Source organism: Orbicella faveolata, unplaced genomic scaffold (assembly GCF_042242905.1).
Source record: "Orbicella faveolata isolate gen_17 unplaced genomic scaffold, um_ofav_v1 contig_24, whole genome shotgun sequence".
NCBI classification, from domain to species: Eukaryota; Metazoa; Cnidaria; class Anthozoa; order Scleractinia; family Merulinidae; genus Orbicella; species Orbicella faveolata.
This window is the reverse complement of record NW_028301552.1, coordinates 33,706,871-33,726,998: the sequence shown is the minus strand read 5'-3', so window position 1 is coordinate 33,726,998 and position 20,128 is coordinate 33,706,871. Positions and strand designations below refer to the sequence as shown.

The following is a 20,128-nucleotide window of genomic DNA, read 5'->3' as shown; positions in this document are numbered from 1 at the left end:
GATGGTGAACCGAGTTCATTATGCACACACCGGAACTGCCAGCAGTCTGTCTCGAGCCAGAGAGTGCATTTACTGGCCAGGGATGAGCACCGATGTGAAGCACTTCATTGAAAAGTGTGACGTCTGCCGTGCGTTTGACAAACGACAGTCTAAGGAAACGTTTATCCCTCATGAATCACCAGACCTTCCCTGGGAGAAAGTTGGAGTAGACCTGTTCAACTTCAATAACCGAGATTACCTAATCACTGTTGATTACTACTCCTCGTTCTGGGAGATTGATGTACTGGAGAACACAAGATCTGGTACGGTGATTCGCAAGCTCAAGTCTCAATTTGCCAGACACGGTATACCAGAAACGTGTATGTCGGACAATGGTTCACAGTTCAGTTCCGACGAGTTCCGAGAGTTCAGCCATCAGTGGAACTTCAAGCACAACACAAGTTCCCCGAAATATCCTCAGAGCAATGGGAAAGTGGAGGCAGCAGTGAAGTCAGCGAAAACTATTTTGAAGAAGTCCCGAAAGGCAAGAACCGACCCTTATCTCGCGCTCCTTGAGTATAGAAACACGCCAACGCAAGGCATGGATACCAGCCCCGTAATGCGACTCATGAGTAGACGAACGCGAACTCAATTGCCTACAATGCCTAAACTTCTGAAACCAACAGTGGACGAAAACGTCTATCAGAAGATCATGGCAAACAAAGATAAACAAGCCGCAAACTACAATAAAGGAGCCAAGGATTTACCAGAACTACAGAAAGGAGACATAGTCAGATTCATTCCTCCTGGAAGCACAACTAAAGAAGCTGTGAAAGCAAGAGTAGGCAAGCAAGTCGGGATACGGTCATATGAAGTCATCACAGAAGATGGAGCCCAATACCGCCGCAATCGAAAGCACTTGCGAAAGACAAAGGAGGATGACATGCTAATCAAAACACGAGGTCTCCATGCACATACAACACCGGCGTTGCCCATGACTCCAGCGCCCAGAGAGCCAGCTGTGGCCACCCCTATCAAGCCATCACCTGACCCCACTGGTCACACAACCCGCTCTGAAAGGACCGTGACTCCACATCCCAAAGAGCCAGCCGTAGCCACGCCTATTGAGCCATTCTCACAGGCCACTGGTTACAAAACACGCTCAGGAAGGGCTGTTAAACCGCCCTCGTACTTACAGGACTTTGTCACCGGACATTGATTGAACATTGTTTAAACATTGATTGACTTTGATAGAACATTGATCTTTGATTCTGACAATAGCTGATTAGTTTCTAACACTTTAATCGATCGATCTAGATTTTTTTTTACTTTTATTTTTTTTTATAAGAGAAAGGATGTGACAATAGGTATTGTTCTATAGTCTCGACACCAGGTCGAGTGATGTGTCAAAAGAGAAGCTTTCCTTAATAGCTATAATAAAAGTTATCAGTTGGCTTTAAAATGGCGTTCGACTGCTTTGATACGAACGACTCGAAACAGTCCTTGAACATGGCGAGTTGATACTCGGGGCTTTCCCTCTCCAAACCGGGTAATTATTACAGTATTTCTCTTTCCATAGCTCCCAGTTCTCGGGGATCTCGCTACTTAATTGACCTCAAATCTAAATGTTGCGGAGGCAATGATATTTGGTAGAATAGCATTGAAAATTGTAATGCTTACATCTCAGTAATTCCCCACATATACCTACTACACAGCTTACATCTCATTAATCCCCCACAAATACCTATGGATTTGATTTATAAGGATTTACACAGGAACACAACGGTTTTGCTTTAAAAGTCAATTGTTCTTATATTTTGTGAATAAAATCGACTTACCCAGTTGCAGTGTTGTATTCTTCATTGTTTATCTGCTCCTCAGGCCGATCTAACGCGATTTGGGCGAGTTACCGTTGTGTCAATACATACGGTACATAATGATTATCATATATGAAGTGCCTGCCCAAAACAAGATGGCCGACTTGGTAGTTTTAATTCTACTGATGTGACTAGATAAAAAAATGTCGTGTTCAGTACCTGTGTTTGCTTGCATTCAAGATATAAATAGAGTAATTTCCATTCTGAATGACGCTCCAATATCTGCAGAACAAGATGTCAAGGAAAATATTGGTAAGTAGAATGATTTTATCGCGAAGACCAAGTTTCGAATCGGCAATTTTGAATTTAAGCTTATTATTGGAGCCTTCATTATTATTATTTTTTTTTTGCCGTTTTCTTACGTTAGCTTAAGCTTATTTCCTCCAGCCGCAGTCACTGTGCACGATTTAACCAACTTATTTCGGGTGCTTTTGTCTCCTCTAAGAGGTAATAGTTTCAACAAGTTTAATATTTTTCACAATTTAGTTTAACCTTGCAACCAACAGCAGATCTATCTTTATAGAAAGACGAACTTTCTAGCTTAAATATTATACCCGTTAATTACTGGAATATCAATTTCTTATTTTAGATTTCAACAAACCTAACTAGTTTCGATGTCACATTCTAACATGGACCTGAGGCTTAGAGGAGTAGAACAAAAGAAATTATTTATTTGTGTCGTTTGAATTGGCTAATAAGGAACAAATGATTATGCTCCAGAAAATCAATATGAAGCTGGCTGTGAATGATGCTAACCCCGGAATTTCTGGAAGTATAACTGCTATGCTTTCTATGCTTTCAGTGATAACTTGTCTTTCAAACAAGAAAGCAGCTAAACCCTGCAACCCAGGTGTGAAAGGGGCCAGGGTGCATAATTCAGTGTACAGCTGTAGGTTACACCAAAGACCTTCAGCATGGCCTTAAAATTTTTGTGGCATACCAGTGTGCGATTGGAGTTTTTGACGTATAGTAGTGTGCACAGTTATAAATGCTAAACTACACAAGGTGAATTGGCGTGATAACTATGGCTCCTTAAGGTCATTCCACTGAAATAGAACCTGCACTGAAATTTTTGTGAAACTTTGCCTATTGATTGTTTATATTATAGGAACTTAAATTTTGAAATAAAAATGAGGGGTCCCCATGTTCGTTTAGGAGCAACAGCACCTTGTTTACACCCATATAAATCCTTGTATTAGCACCATGATTGTAGTCACAATTGCTTGCTAAATTCACATTTCCGACAATTGCTTTTTGTTCTTCACTGAGAATTGGTCCATATTTATTTTATACAGAGAAATTTATTACTCAATTCAAAACAACATAAAAAAATGATAGGTCACCACACTAGTTTGCGAGAAAATGACGATTTACCACTATGGTGAGGTCCAGCTGTAAAGAAAAAGCCGCCATGTTTTAATGCGCCCGCGCTTATCACGCGTGAAATTATGCGCAGTACAGATGCACAATGCAATACTGGGGAATGACCTTAACTTCTCTTTATCCCCCATATCCTGGCCGATAATGCCCGGGCATCTTGTACAATCCATTTGAGCCAAATTTTCCCACCTGCATTGGGTTGGTGGTTTTGAAATAGCATTCTTTGGTGTAGGACTTTGGCCCCTTGCCAGTCGTGTGCCATGGAATTTAAAAAGCCTTGGCGTATCTTTGGCATGGAAGTCTTGCAGAATGCACCCTGGCAGAGAGGTAACTCAGACATGTTAGAAATGGGGAGTTACAAATGATCATGAGTAGGATCATAAAGGAGCCTAGTAAGATCCCATTCCTGTTTAGGATTCTACCTGAGAGATTCCTTCAAGATCCACTGCAACTGTATACGTTAAAACCCATAAGATCTTTCATCATCATCAACACTACTATTTGCTCAAGTAGGCACATAAAGGTGTAACATTCTGATGAGATCTTTACAGATATTTGTGTTGCTTCATAATCTTTTTTTTTCTTTTCAGAAGGATGGCAGGTTGATGAAGAAGAGTGGGGTTGGACGGTACGAAAAACACTACCAACTTAAATGCATAATAATCCTAGTTTTGACTTTTTTTACCTTGAAATTTTCAAACCAGTTTTATTTATTGTTTCTTTTTTTTTTCATTTGTTCTGTAAACAATGCATTAGTTTGAATAATTCTAACAGAAATTAAACCACAACACCTACATACAACATTGCATTAAACAGAGGCTGATAAGATGAAGGTAAATGATGTGGCCTGTGATTAAATTCAGACTGCAATGTGAGAATCTCCTGTAAAGTTGCAATCTCAAAAGGTCTTCAATTCCATTGAGGGACATGCACAGTCCCATCAACAGGGCCACTTTGATATTCCTGAAAGGAGGAACACCCTTAATTTGGTTAAGTGTCTTGCCCATTGAAAGGTACACATCATCAGCATCGTCCCTCTAACACCTCAGGGGGGTGCTCGAGGCCATAAGGCACTTATCGTCATGGCCTGTAATGTTGTTAAGAATGCTGTGCATTATGACTGAAAATGTCCACTTTAAAAAGCAGAGGCTTTTTTCTTCTCTGTGCAGGAAGCAGTTGAAAGTGAACAAGTAGTTACTTCTGGTTCCTGGCTACAGGAGTGTTGTATTTCCTTATCACCATCCAACGACACATTGGCTGTGGCAAGAAATGACAAAGCTGTTTTCCTCACAAGTAAGTAGCTGCAGAATGCAAATAATGGTGAAATGAGTCCTAAAGTGAGCATCAATAACAATTAGCCCAGAGCCATACTTGTGACTTATTGTAAATGTCCCAGTTGACCTTTTCCTGCAGGAACTTAGCAAGTCTAATTTACCAAAAAAAAATTCTTGTGGAAGGTTTGTTGGGGGGGGGGGAGGTAGAGACAGGGGGGTGGTAGTAATCTGAGAGTGAGGGAGGTGCAAATTCACTGTTAGGTGGCAGAGGAAAAACCCAGAATTAGGATAATGGGAACCAGGGGAAAATTGTAAAAATTTCAAAACATTTGGAATCAATAAAGCACCAAGAGATGGAAACAAGTGAGGAAGCTGCAAGAACCAGAGGAGAAAAGTATGTGAAGTGGAACTTCAGACCCTCTGTGTGCCCCCCCCCCACCCCCCCACCCCAATTCATGCTCACCAGTGACCAGAGTGGAGAACTTTGATTTAAGACCACAGGTATCAAGTTCATCTAACCGCTTACCCACCCTGCCGTCTGCAACAAGAGATAAAAGACTATGATGAAGAACTGAACAGACAAATGACATTGTCAGTCATTTGGACCTGAGCAAATAAGAAATATGCAGGTGGCCATGTTGTTTAATTTGTAACATATGTCTATCATTTTCCAGGTAAATGGAATAAGTCATCAGGTGGTGAACCTAGCACAAAGTATGAAATAGTGTGGAGTGGCAGTCTGGCCGTGGAGGAAGGGTAAAAGCTTTTTGTAGGACTACAGTGTATGCTCTATACATGTATGAACTGGTTATAATTTTATTTTATTTATGAATATTGTTAGGAGTGCTGTGCCTGACCCTTGTCTACTTTAGTCAGGCAGATCCAGGGGAAGGGTTTTAGTCATTGCAACCTTTCCCCACCTATCTCGTACTAAAAATGTTTAATATGTAGCTGTCAGGTTTTAGAGGAGCAAGTCCCCAGTCAACGTTCTGGCACCTTGTGACTGACTATTCATACACTTTGTTCTTTTAGTAATAAAAAATAATTACTATGGCTTGCTCTGTGAACGGTTAAGATGAACCCAATCCTGCATTGTGATTGGCTACCCATGTGGGTAAGATGCGGCATATCACGTGTACTAAAGGCATCTGCCGTCAAGTGTTGATCGATACCCTCAATCAACCCTCTATCAACACTTGATCAATATCTTGATCGACACTCTATCGATATCATAATCGATACTTGGTCAACACTTCCATCAACAGCCGATCAACAGTTGGCCAATAGTTGGCTGAGTGCCGACCAGCTCGTATTTATCGATCATCACTCGATGACGTGTCTGCAAAAATTAGATGATTTGCAACTGACCATCGACTGAGATATTTATCATGTGTTGACTGAGTACTAATCGAGATGTCAATCAAGTGATGTCGATCGAGGGTATCAATCAACACTGGACAGTGGATGCCTTTAGTACACATGATCTGATTGGGCTACAGTGTATCTGTGCACTATTGGCTGATAGTGTATATGGTGCGTCCAATCACAATTGCAGCATTTGAACTAAGAAACTGCGTAGTAGAATTCTGCTACAGTAAGAATATCTCAATGTCAATAGATGTCCATTTTTGGGTGTTGAAGCAGAATGCACACAGCCCATACCCACTCTCTGTTCATGGTCTCAGCAAAATGCAAACATAATTTGCAAGTTATACAGTAGGTGGAGACATTTATGCTAAACAGGCACAGTTCTAGCCATGGAAGTGTCCACTTACAAAATGATAGTTTTCACTGGGTTTCTTGTTTTTATTCAATTCTAGGGAAAGCATTACAGATATACTGTGTATACCACTAGCATCTCAGCACAGGTGAATGTAATTTGAAACTTGCTTTCTCTTTTCTTTAGTATTGTTTATGCCTGCCTCACCTTTTTTCATTTATTCAAGCCATTGTTATGTGTATTAGTTAGACGATCATTAACCTAAATCTCTCAGAGTTGATTGATATGGTGTACAGTACTGATTTGATGCTTTTACTGTCACTGCAAATACAACTGGATTTTTCGTTTCATTTATTTCCAACTCACCGCCATTTTGGGTTGGTTTTGTTATCATAATGAGTTTTTTTCCACGATAATCATTATTTTCATATTTAATGTTGACCTGGATATTTCAAACCCCTGCCATTTTGAACTATGGGTATTTTCTCTTCCTTAGTGGCATCCAGCTGTTAGTGATTTCCATTGTTTGGTTTTACTTCTAAAGACATTTGAAAACCATCTCAATTTGCAGTTGCTACCTCTTATTCTTTAGGAGTTCTCAAGGGTCACCAGACTGGACTTGCATTGTAGCTGGATTCACGTCAGGCTATATGAGGATTTATTTGCAGGTGCGTACCTGTATAGCCTCTCTGTTCATAGATGTATTAAATTTATTCACTGATTAACCCATTAACCCCTTGGTCAGGAATGGCATTTTTGCACTACACAGATCTCTTTCTGGTTCTTTCCTCAAGGGATTATGGCCAAACCACCCAAAACTTCACTCGGGGATGATCCGGTCGTTTCATTTTGAGGCTGAAAGTTTGGACATGCGCAAATTTGGACTTGCACAAATAGCAAACTTTGGAGATTTATAATTTTTTGCCTTTTGTTTTGTTTTTTCTCTCTCTTTTTCATAATATGTGGTTTCATTGGCCTTTCAGCCACCTATCTTCTTGTTGGGAAATTTTTCACCAAAATGTCAAGGAAGTGGCAATTTCTATATAATAGTATCCATGCATTCACATAGTTGTGGTAGGGAGGGTCAGGTTTTTCTTCAATTTTCAGGAAAGAATTTGATACATATTAAGGTTACTTCCCACCTTCAGAGGCCAAAAAAATCGTTTTTTCTTTTATTGGACAAAATTTAAGTTGTCATTTTATCTAGTGTTTCCAAAAGAAAAACATTAAAAATCTCAAAAAGCGGCCGAGTTATTTAGAAAAAATGTATTTTCAAATAGAGTTAATAAACTAGGAAGGTGTCACAATCTTGTCAACGGGCGAGAACCCTGGGGAAATTTTTGCGGCAAATGCTCATTGCTCGTTTTTCATGTTATTTGCATATTTTTATTTACATCATGCACTTGACAAAAATTCCCACATGGAAACTCTTTACGCTAACTCCTATGGAAAAATCAAAAGCAGAAAAAAGTCCTTGGGTAAAGAAAACGAAAAAAACCAGCCCAAAGAAGAAAGGAAAAGCTCCACATTGTCAAGGAAAGAAAAAAAAACCTTGCCGAAAGTGACAAAGGCTGTTGGTTTGGCCAAACGCCTTCGAAAATGAAACCCACCCAAGGGAACTCATTTCAGCTATAAGGGTATTTCTTAAGCTGTCCGTCGATTCCTTAACGTCTTGTTTTTCAGTGGCACATTTTCCGCCTTAAACCTTTTTGGCACGGGTTTTGCCTTTGCCTTTGCCTTTGGCATCTTTGCCTATTATATGTGACCCTATTTTGGAAAAAGTGGTTAAAGGTGAAAAGAGAAAAACGCGTTTATTCACATTTCAGACCAAAACGCATTTAAACACCGTTTAAACGGGCTAAAAAAACGTTTAAACCCGTTTACAAAATGTTTTAACGCGTTTTTCCTTAGGCGAATGTTTTCTTTAAATGAGCGTTTAAACGCAATAATTTATTTAACAGTAAAGTTGTTATGACAGATTATTCAGCATTATCGTTTCCCCGCCTTCTGAAATCATGGCGTTATTAGAATTATTATGCCAAGCTGGTTTACTGGATGGTATGTAAAACTTATTTTCGCCATCATTCTCAGTCAAAGTGGAAACTTATTGTTTTGGTGAAAATACAAAATAATGATATGAACTCTTCTTCATATCGTACTAAAAATGTAACGTAAGTTATGGTCTATACAGTGAGCCAAATGCATGAGTCTTCAGCGACAATACACAATACACTTCACATTACCATTTCCGAGAATACGCCAACGTAACTTCATCCAATTTACGAAAAGAAATGTGTTGCTAATTTTCTTGTCGAAAATATTTGCACGTAGGTACAATCTGCTACAATTCTGCAACACGCAGGAACGAGTGTGACTTTCATTTTGCGATATCACAGGGAACCTCCGTGCTTTAATTAGCCTGTTCATATTTATGGCATAACACTAAATGATTTACCTGTGTGTTTGTGTCTTTCTTTGGTTGTCTTGTGAAGTATTTGCATCACGCGGAGACGGCCGTTTCTCCGTGTGATCGATTCAATTCATGCGCGGCGACAGATGAGTGTCTCGAGTTTCAAGTATTAACTACATTTCAATCTTCTCCCCTGTTAAACAGAGGGCCGAAACTGTAATTCACAGCATAATGTTTGTAATGCAAAGGAGAACCACAGTTTTTTCTATTTGAAAGAAGTTTACTATTTCATGCAGCGTTGCAAGCTGTCAGCACACGAAAACAAACTCTGTATCCATCAAGGTTGATTTGGATCGGCTACCCGTGTGTCATTGCATTGCTGTCTCTCAGTTACTACATTGTATGTTGTTCTGTTGCTCCAAGCAAACTCAACAGATTGAATAATTGGTCACACTAATCGACTAGCCAATGAAATTTGCCTGTTCCCACGGTTAATATCTCACATAAGAAGAATGTGTCTTCGCGTTTGCGAGCGGCATGAAATAAACGCCCAGGAAATCGCCAATTGTTTCGGCGCGGTCATCGAAGACGGTTGTAAACAGGGTGGCTAAATCACGTTTCAGGAAAATTAGAAAGTTCCTTTCACAATTTGTGGAAAATAAAAATACGCATTTCATACACCACGCAAAAAGTTTCTCCTATATTCACAAAATTATTCTCGCTTAAGCTTACAGAAGACGTAATAAAAGCCGGGATTAATTCAATTATCGCCCCAATTCTCCCCGTCCATTCTTTTTCGTTCAGTTGCCAATAGCTTTTACTCAAAAATGTGCAGTTTTAGGTGGTTGCATTCGCAAAAGAATTGTGGAAAACTTCGGCGTGAATTGAGAAACTTGCATTTTCCCCTCGAAAAATGGGCGATTGTTGAGACAGAAATCGGGTTCGTGATCGTTCGCACACACTCTCGATACGTTCGCGTCAAATTACAGTGCACATGTACATGTACGCGACGAAGGCGAAGTCTGCCCGTTACAAATGTTTGCTGCATATATACATATATACCTCTCTTTTTGGATACCTGAGATGAAAAGGACTCATCTTAAGTGGTATGTTTACAAAATAGAATCAAGGAATTTGCAACCTTAGACTAAAACACGTTTGTTATTGCTTATCTCTTTCTTTAGCTTTTCCTTAATTTAAAAATCTTGACGAGAATGAGCTTGTAATGTCTTTTTCAATTGCAACCAACGTCTCGAATGCAGATCAAATTTGTCAAACACAAACACGAACCATATATAGTTGCAAATCTGTTCACTTTCTTCCAGCCGCAATCGAAGAAAATTTAATTTAATCGGAAACATCGCTCGTCACAATCCAACACAACAGTACCTCTAATTTATGAGCAAATTTCATTCGAAAAAAGCTTCGTAAACTAACCACAACATAATTATCGGAGTATTAAACAGAGAAAATTTTGCACTGGTGTTTAAACGCGTAGAAATAGTGTTTAAACGCGCAGAAATAGTGTTTAAACATGTATCCAAAGCGTTTAAATGGGTTTAAACACTTTCGTTTTAAGGCGTTTAAACGCCATTTTGACAATTCACCTTTAACCACCTTTTCCAAAATAGGGTCACATATTACGTCGCCATCCTGAATTGAACTCCACTGAGCGAGATAAAAAAAACATGTTGCAATGCGATGCTTTTCACGGGAAATCTTGATCTGTTGTCATAGACACTAGGAGGTCCTGTTGTTCCATTGGTTTGCAGTTTCATGAGACGTGATAATCTCCGGGCGTGGCACGAGTTGTTTACAAACCTTTACAACCTAAAATCTCGCATTTGATTTTTGGAGGAATACATCCACTTTGAGCGAATTTATAGCGTATGCAGATTTGACAGATTTTCATGAAATTTCGCCAGAACATTCCAGAAATAATGACAAACCAAAGTGTGTCACGAAATTTTGATATTTAACACATTTTCCCTGTGGCGTCCATTTGCGCAACAGGTCTCGCATATTTTTAGCTACTCCAACTTTAGAAGTGGATATCTAGACAACCAATCAGAATATCGAAAGAGCCGGACACACTTTTGTTGATTGATGGCTTGTGAATAAGACTGTGCAGCCATTTTGCTTGTACTGCGGAATCCGATACCCGATAAATTCAATAGAAGAAGCCTCGGTTGTTTCACTCCTTACCGCCTCCTGACACTTCCTAAAAGGAAACATTGCTAAAATTGTATTTTTTTCGTAAAGTACATTTATTAAGCTTTCTTATGATATATAGTTTGTTGGGATTTTATTGAAACTGGCGCGCATACAATTTTTTTCCCGAAGGGCACCCGGGAAGGTGGGAAGTATATTGTGTGTTTCCAGCCCAATGTATCCCATCATGTTCTTAATTTTAGGCATGATTTTGAGCACTTTTTCTCAATTCTCACGTTACCGACCAGTTGACTTTTAATACTAACATGTAAATTTGTTCTTTAGAATGGATCACTGTTGCTGTCTCAATTTCTTCACGATGACCCAGTTCTTAGACTTAAATGCAGGACATGGCAGCCATACAAGAACTATGGGACTGCAGAGCAGGTACAAGAGGATTCAAACTTAACTTGCACTAGCAAAGACAGACCTGAAACACTAGGAAACTTACATTCAATTAAATGTGTTTACAGTGGTTACAAAAACGAGTGTGAATCAGTAGTTTAAACCTGTACTGTGTGTTCACTAATAAATAAAGAAGAAAATCATGCAGGCCTTGTAACAATTCAATCTTTTTTTTTTCCTGTAAATAAAATGGATTGGTCTGACAAGAATTTTGTGGCCTGTTTGAACTTGAATAACTTACAGTTATTGACAAGATGTTTAAGGCTGTACATGATCTTTTTGGTAATATGTAACAAAAAACAATTTGGAGCAATTATCTGTCCTATCTGTTGATCATCCAATGAAAAATAATAAGACTGTACGTTCAACTTTGCCTAATAGATATTGCTTGCACCACTCAGGTTGAAGAACTAGCCATCTTGTATCCCAGTGCAATGGTTATTATTGATGGTTTTAGTTTGTACCAGTCACTGAGAGCTTGCAGAAACCAGCTAGCAAGAGGTGAGATAGATATCAGTAATTATTATGGACTGTCTAGAATTTATTCAACGTGGGCATTTCAGACCTAGAGCCAGCTGAAATTTGTTGCTAGCTCAGTTAAATCGAGCAAGAAGTAGAACACAGTTTTGCTCACTCTAAACCAGAGTCCAGCAGAGTGGAAGTCATTCGCCTGCTGCATGTCCTGGCCCATTTGTGAGGAGAAGCAATATTTGGACTTGTCTTTTTATAAAATGTACATGGGTTATTGACCAAGGGCAAGGTCATGATGGCTGGATATTGGCCAAGGTCTTTTTTGCGTGTTTATCTAGGCCAAGGTCTGTACACAACCATCTTGGCCCAATAATACCAAGATTTATTAAGTGGCATACAGGATGCAATGTTCTTGATGGCTATGACACTGTAGTTATAAATTTCAAGTGGGTAAGATAGCTCCATCTTGCCCTCTCAGGTAGCCAATCATACCAAATTTTTGTAAAATTTCAGTGGTTATGTGCATCTTGCAGTCTCAAATTTTTTACAAAGCTATGGTGGAGACTTGATTATTTGCAAGGCTAAGAAAGTCATGAACTATTGATTTGGTGGTGTTTTTGTAAAATAATGACGTTTGAGAATGTCACAGTCTTAGAGTTTGAACATCTCTCACGTGCATTTAAAATGCATTCAAGTCTCGGCTTAGCAATATAAAAAGTCAATATGTCTCGGGCTTGCAAAGAAAAACTAACTAGTCTCGCGTTCTCATAAAGCCTCGCATTTGCAATTTACCACCCCTGTCTACTTGCCAGCCAAGGTGATGAGTCACAGAGTGCAAAAGTCAAACTTAACTTGTGACTGGTTTGTAACGAGAATTTGAATTAAATGGTATATATATCATAATGTAGATCTTGTTTTCTTTCATATGCTTCATCTGTTTCAGCTCAAGCCAGTGGTTTCTCTGAACTCATTGGTCCTCCTCCACTGGCATATAAGAAATGGAAATTTGATGGTCAAAAGCAAATTACAGATATTGCTAGCTGTGGTGAGGTGATGTTGTGAACAATCCTGGTCCTGTAATGTGTAATAATTTATTATTTAGTCAGGGATGTTCAGGGCTCAAAAAAACTTGAATTTCAGCTTACCGTTAGGGCAAGTATCTCTCAAATATTGCTTGCCCTCGGCAAATCTTAGTTTGCTCTTTTAATGATTTTAGCTGGCAGACAACTTGCGTGATCCCTTGCCCATCAGGCAAGTGAGGATGAAAAGGTACATGCCCAGAAGGAGAATCTACTTGTCCCAGATGACGGAACAACATTTGTTTTTGAGCTCTGATGTATTTAAGAAATATCCAAGCTGGCTCATTTACAATTCCAGCCAGCTCTTGTGATCTGTGCACCTTCAAACTTTCATGGAGTCATTTTTGTCTAGTGAAATTTAAGCCAGTGTTTCATCTTGTTTGGACAGGAATGTTTTGATAATTGCCCACCCCTCCCCCCTTTTCAAAAACATGATGGCTCATGCTTTACATGATCAATTTGCACATCATTTTGTTTTAGGAGTTGTGCCACCAAACATGTTTGACCAGCTTCATACAGCCTCGTTCATTGGAGGTTTCAATGCAAACATCAGGAGCCACTTGCCTGCTATGTCTCACTACATTAGCACCGGGATGGAGCCATTTGTAGCAGTGTACACTGCAATGGAGGTAACACTGCCTTTTGTTCAGACATGTAGATTTAATTAATTGCTTTCCATAAGTTTAAACAATTTTAATTGCCATACACATCCTTGATGTCAAAGCCTGATTAGAAATTCATATTTTTAAACATACATGTATACATGTAGTTCTTCTTCTTATACTGGCAAGTCACTAAGGACACAGACAATCCAGTGAATCAGGCAAAATGCAAACCTAAATATGCAGTCAAGTAGCTAGCACAAAGTCTGGGGAAAATTGTATGTCTTGAGCGGTTTTGGTTTACTTTTAATTGGATTCAGGAGCATGTGGGGCGAGATTTTTGTACCAATCTCAAAGCACCTTAAAAACCCAAAGCAATTTACATTTGCTTTGGTTTTGCAAAACCAAAGAAAATGTGAGTCAGCTATCGCACATAAAAATCAGGAGCAAATAATCTAATTGTTTTAGTATAAATCAATGCCTCAACTAGTAAATTATTTATGAAATCCTCTTCCCAGACACTACGAAACGCAAAGAAGTGGCCACCATTTTGTGAACAACCACACACTACCATAGACCACCCACTATTTACAACAGAATAGATAGTGAGTACCGTAGCCAATAACAGAATGGCATTGGAAATAGCATGCTAGTAGATTTATGCTAATTGTTAATATCAGGTTGTGCTGTTTTCATCAGGGTAGTTCACCTCCTTTGATTTCTGATGTTGCCCTAGCAGTAGCAAGCAAATTAACAACAGCAGTGCTCTCTAAGCTCACAGCAGCAAGGTAAGTTAGGTTATACAGCACCTGTCTGTTTGAACTGACGAGAGAAGGGATGATGCTGTTTAAAGGATGGTGAATGGTAGTTAGGGAAAATTGTGGGTCTCATAACCTTTTGATCTGATCTCAAAATCTTGGAATCATTTGTCAAAACAAGTCTTGTTTTCCTGGTTTCTTAATGTCTTGGACTGTATAATCAGGCATGTAAGTCACAGTCTTGAATTTTCAAACAAGAGTCCCTGCATCTCAGTGACTCTCAGATTTCGCCACTTGTCATTCCTTATTGATTAAGTGCCCATGGAGATATTTCTTAGGTTCTTTAAGCATCTCTGACAGGTCTCACCTTATCTCCAAAGATCCCGCAAGGTTTTTCACATGGGTAACTTGTATCGTGGGTTTTCTTTCCTTGTAAATTCTGATTCTGTTGGTTATCCTTCAGGTCAACAGTTTTCTCAGTCACAAAGTTAGATCAAATGTCACCCCTGTGTTGATGATTTTATTATTTTATTTGAATGTGCCAGCTATTATTTTATGACATCAGTGCTGAACACAAGAATGCTTTCTGTCAAAATATTTTACCCTTGTGGTATATTTTTTGGGGAAAATTGTATCTTTGGGCTGATAAATCAGTAGCATGCTGAGTTGTTGTTTTATTTGTTTAAGTCCCTTTTTTGTTCTTCTTTGTACATGTTGAGCTCTGTACCAGGGGTTTCATTAAGGGCTGGGCACTTAGCAAATTGAGTGGGAGGCACGGTGGCCTCATGGTTAGTGTGCTCATCTCCAAATCGAGCGGTCCGGGTTCGAGCCCTGGCCGGGGACATTGTGTTGTGTTCTTGGGCAAGACACTTTACTCTCACAGTGCCTCTCTCCACCCAGGTGTATAATTGGGTACCGGTGAACTTAATGCTGGGAGTAACCCTGCGATGGACTAGCATCCCATCCAGGAGGGAGTAGAAATTATTATTATTATTATTATTATTATTATTATTATTATTATTATTATTATTATTATTATTATTATTATTATTATTATTATTATTATTACTTGGCTCACATGCAGACTTTACCTTTTTACTTAGCAAATTGAGTAGCTGGGAGGATTATTTTGCCTGCCTGGTTTGAACACGTAGTGGAAAAGTTCTGTATAATGAAGTTAAGTTCAAAATGTTTCGCCCGCCAGTGAAACTCAGTTGTCCTCCTGCTGAAAATGTTAAGGAAACCCCTTCTCTCTATGATCAAACCTCTAGGATGCCCTTGGTGAGACCAACCAAGTGTCCAGTTAGGGAAGTTCTCTGGTTAAATGGCAAGGGGGTTGGGGGGGGGGGGGGCAGTCATTAAAATGTGGAGTTTTGTATGTGGCTGGGAGCAGTATTCTCCTAGTCCTACAGCTTCAACTGTACTATACATTTAGTAAAATCTTCAATTTGAAGTATTTAGTGTTTATGTCTTTTTTTGTTTTGTAAGTGGGTGGCTAGGATGGGGTACTAAGCAAGCCAGTCAATCAACAGAATCAACAAAAGCTACAAAGCCCAAGCTGGAAAATGGAACTTTTTTACCTGCCAGGTTTGACATCTGTACCACTATGCTGTAGCTCTTACTGTATTGTAGTCATGTTAAAGGTTGCTGTCATCTTGGCTGCAAGTAGACATTAGCATTGACACATTTCTCAACACAGCTCCAATCCCAGTTTAATAAAACCACTCAGTTCCACCAATAAGGTTTACTGCATATTATTATTTATTTAGAAAATAGCCCAACAAAATCATGTGCACGTCTGATTAGTTTAAAATCATGTTTCTATAACTCAATAGAAACACAGAACTAGCATGAGCTGTTGATGTAATGATAGCACAAGCAAAGAGAATTTATATTTTGATGATCAGTGTAAACAAGCTGTTTTCTTCCTATCTTCATGGGATTTTCTAAAAGAAATGAAAAACAAGTTCTCCATGTTTCTTTCGAGTTAGAAACACTTGTGCAAGTTTGGAAGAATTCAAAAAGGCTGTGGAAACGCTCGCCTGTCATCTTGTGTTCCCACAGCATTTCATGTTTCTAGAAATATGATACACGTTTTCTATGCCTTAGTTGTGTCATACTTTCAAATAGAAGTTGGGTCGTGGTATGATGGCTGAATTGTCCATGTCCAACCACTGTGTGTGAAGGCGTCAAACCCATCTCAATCTTTGATTACTGCTGGACATTATTTTTGTCATAATTTCAAGTAGAAGCTGGCCATTATGTATGATGGCTATGTTCGTGTCCAACCACTGTGCTTGAAGTTGTGTCTGTACTTAATATTTTTGAATAACTATCAGTGGCCTGCCATAGTTGAGACACGTAATAATACCAGCTGGACAAGTTTGGCCAAATTTTTTTGTGTGTCTGGATACAGTGTAAAGGTGGGCACAAGATGAGTCATGCAACTGGACTGGCTATCTAGTGAAGGGAATCTTTAACATTGTGCCAGAGCACACACCAATATTAAATATACACCTTTTGTTTGGTAGATTTGGTTTGCCCGATTCTCATCGGCACGGCAAAAGCATCACAATGGCGCCAAATGGCCGCTTGGCTGTGACTACTGATGATTATGGTCGCGTTATGCTGCTGGATGCAAAGAAAGCTATAGTGGTTAGATTATGGAAAGGTAGATTCAATTTTATTCTCAGTCTGTAATCAGCATGTGATATTCTCGCTTCAAATTTCTCAAAAATTCATCATGTTTTTAAAAACAAAGAATATGACCATGGCGGTGTTTTGATATCTGATCTTAATTAGAATAGAAAACAATTTTAGACAATTTTATTTCTCGGTTTTCTCCTTATTTTTATTTTCTATTGAAAATATATATCCAACACTCAGGACATTGTTTGACCACATTTCCAAACACCTCAAAGTTTGTCAAGAATACTCCGCTATGCATTGCATTTTCAGCTCTCTTAGGGGTGGAAATGTGGTCAAACACAGTCTTTTGTGTATGATATATGCCATACAGTGAAAACATTTTCATTCTATTTAGTTTTTGTCCCTAGTAATAATGCAGGGACAAGTGGACTAACTGTTTCATCAAGAGGAACCACAATGTTAGAATTACATTTTTGAGTGTTGCTCCATCTTCTGTTAGTTCTGTCTCGAAAACAATCCTCTCCAGTGACCATTGTGTGGCATGTTATAACGGCCACTAATTAGCCAGCCTGGAAAATTAAGCTCTATCCAATACTCCATTTTTTAATAAAATTGTTAAATATCCTCACTGCTCAGTTGTCTTTTGCAGCCTAAAATAATTATCGACTGATCAGTCAATAAGAAATATTATATTTTATCACATGGCAGGCTACCGTGAAGCAGAGTGTGGCTGGGTAATGGTTGAAGAGGAAGACCACCACGAGGAAGAACTGCCAAAGTCTTCCCTGAGGACGGCTTTGTTCCTTGTCATATATGCTACCAAAAGAGGAATTTTAGAGGTATGGGAAGGGGGGGGGGGGGGGGGAGGGTGGAGGTACTCAATAAAGTTTTATATCAGGAGGCTCTGCCTCAGTGTCTAAACCCTTACCCTTTTAAATACCAGGGTTGGCCACTTGTAAATCAAAATACTGTTTACAATTTATTATCATCATCATCATCATCATCATCATCATCATCATCATCATCATCATCATCATCATCATTATCGTCATCATTATCATTATCATCATAAATCATCAACATAATAAATTTTAATATGTTGGTTTAGATCTGGAGAACAGAACAAGGACCACGTGTGGCTGCCTTTAATGTTGGAAAAGACTGCAGGTTAGACATTGCTGGTACTTGCATAAATAATGTCTCACTTTGTAGGGTTAATGTACAACAACATGTCCATTTTTTTTTTAAATGAGCAAACCCTTACCAAACATCCGCATGTGACCTTCCCTGATCAACTTTATCTTTTGTGTTGCTGTTGCACTCGTTTCAAACAAGCTGCAATTGTCAAATTAGAACAAAGACTCTTCCTTGAAGCGTAGCATTCCATCAGAGTTCAAAACTCAATTAATGAATACATTTCATTCTCAAAGATATAAAGGAAACTCCCCCAAAAATTCCTAATTATTACACCATTTATCACGCTCTTGTTTTATTCTCATTTGGAATTCCAACCTACTTTCCATAGAACCTTCATTCATATAACATCAGCAACACCGTTACTTATTTACTCTTTTTTTAGCCAAAGAAGGTTGCAGTAGCAATCAAAACGTCTTGTAATAGTTTTTAACCATGTCTGGCAAAAAACCAAAATGTTATGTATTTAATAAAATTACTGCGTTGTCTTTTTATCAAGATCTCAATGACCTATTGAAAAACTTTCAGGCTCTTGTATGCCGGGCATGGAATTATGGGACTAGGTCATGTGATCAGGCAGGGGCAGGCCCCCCCACAGCACACACTGAACTGTACTCTGATCCAGAGTGACGGAACATTGAAGACATTCTCAGTGCCATTTCACTGTGCTCTAAGGTGAGCGTACGTACAGATGTTATAATGCAACTACAGAAAAGAAAATGTGTGTTGTAAAAAGGGAGGCTTTTTGTGTTACCTTTGTATACTGTTATAATTTGTATGTTTAGGGAAGACGTTTGTTTTTCGGGACAAAGATTTGTTAGGTTTCTTTTTCATCTCAAAAAATGCCTAAAATTGCAGATCATCATTCTCTCCAAACTCACATTTCAAATCATTCTCAACTTAATGCTAAGCTTAAACTCACTGGTATTGTTAGATTAGGAGGCCTATAAACTGGAACAGGGGAGCTTATTAATAAGGGGGTTTGTTTATTATAAAAAAAGCCTTAGTTCAGTATATAATTTGCATTTATCATACCACAAGCACTTAGCCAATTCTGGTGCAGGTGTAATAGAACTTTTCATAAAAGTTCGTTTGTACCCTTTTCACCTTTAATAGCATTGTCATCAGGTTAAAACAAAGGAAATCATGTATGCGAAGGAGGTTTGGATACCCGGTCTAAATTAGCATAAATTTTGACGATTTTACTTCTCCGTTTACTAGTTAGTTTTTGTTTCGATTGAGAAGATATATCAAACACCCGAGGCAGTGTTTCATCGGTTATCCAAACACCTTGAATTTCGTCAAAAATTCTCCGCTGCACGTCGTATTTTCGACTCTCTTCTCGGTGTTTGGATATCCCGATGAAACACTGTCTGTCGTGTTTGATATATTACTTGAGAAACAAGACTAACAGAACTTTGCATGTTTGTTTGTTTGTACCCTCTTAACCTATAACAGGGTATATTCTCAGTCATTGAAAATCAAGAAAAACTGAACGCGGTTTATTGTGAGATTAATTTGTTGTCTTGTTGTTGTTCCCAGTGACAAGCATAGCAGAAGAGTTAGGGATCTACACCTGTTAAAAAAGCTGTCAGTTCTTTTGGACTCAACAAGGTCTGGCCAAGGTAAATGAACCAGGAAGTAAGATCTTCACCTTGGGATAACATTCTATCTCTTAGGAAGACGTAGGTTACTATTGTCTTGTTTCTTCGCTTGTATCCTACGCAAGGTGAATTACATTTTTTTTAAGGCTTTATTGGGTTTCAATTATCTTATACATAATTACGTAAAAAATAATAATAAACGAAAGAAGAGGTATAATACTCAAAGGGGCAAGCACGAACGAGACCAAAGGACCCATGCAAGGTGCCGTCCAAACAGAAAATTTAGTTAAAAAAGCTGAAAATTACATAATTATATCTACTTATATGAATATCAAAAGGAAAGATTTAGACGATGTGCGCTATGAACGATGGCATGCGCACGATCTTACAAGTGACCAAGTGCACGGGCGTTCCACGTCAAACGTTGTTCGCAAAAGGCTTGTCAGAGTTTGTTTTAGAAAGTTTTTAAAAACATCGATACTGTAAAGGCTACTTTTAGGCACAGATTTACAAGT

At 38.8% G+C, this 20,128-nt stretch overlaps 1 protein-coding gene and 1 long non-coding RNA gene across 5 annotated transcripts in view; one reads left to right on the top strand and one right to left on the bottom strand.

The window, feature by feature from the left end:
• The first annotated feature begins 1,934 nt into the window (after positions 1 to 1,934).
• LOC110056153 (rab3 GTPase-activating protein non-catalytic subunit-like) overlaps positions 1,935 to 20,128 on the top strand; it is a 35,111-nt gene continuing 16,917 nt past the window's right edge. The window contains exons 1-17 of one of the 4 annotated variants that reach the window (XM_089290838.1): positions 1,935 to 2,108; positions 3,827 to 3,864; positions 4,406 to 4,529; positions 5,185 to 5,266; positions 6,331 to 6,378; positions 6,823 to 6,898; positions 11,137 to 11,238; positions 11,658 to 11,757; positions 12,671 to 12,772; positions 13,287 to 13,435; positions 14,108 to 14,196; positions 15,655 to 15,753; positions 16,698 to 16,837; positions 17,524 to 17,654; positions 17,924 to 17,982; positions 18,538 to 18,684; positions 19,552 to 19,634. In XM_089290838.1, the coding sequence (XP_089146964.1) occupies positions 2,000 to 2,108; positions 3,827 to 3,864; positions 4,406 to 4,529; positions 5,185 to 5,266; positions 6,331 to 6,378; positions 6,823 to 6,898; positions 11,137 to 11,238; positions 11,658 to 11,757; positions 12,671 to 12,772; positions 13,287 to 13,435; positions 14,108 to 14,196; positions 15,655 to 15,753; positions 16,698 to 16,837; positions 17,524 to 17,654; positions 17,924 to 17,982; positions 18,538 to 18,684; positions 19,552 to 19,634 (1,678 nt within the window). In that variant the 5' untranslated portion in view covers positions 1,935 to 1,999. The other 3 variants (XM_089290840.1, XM_089290841.1, XM_089290839.1) reach the window with 3 other exon arrangements.
• LOC149111374 (uncharacterized) lies at positions 3,906 to 8,749 on the bottom strand. The gene is made up of 2 exons (XR_016207695.1): positions 8,686 to 8,749; positions 3,906 to 4,537 (listed from the first exon to the last, which is right to left on the bottom strand). It is a non-coding gene; the product is annotated as an uncharacterized LOC149111374 (long non-coding RNA).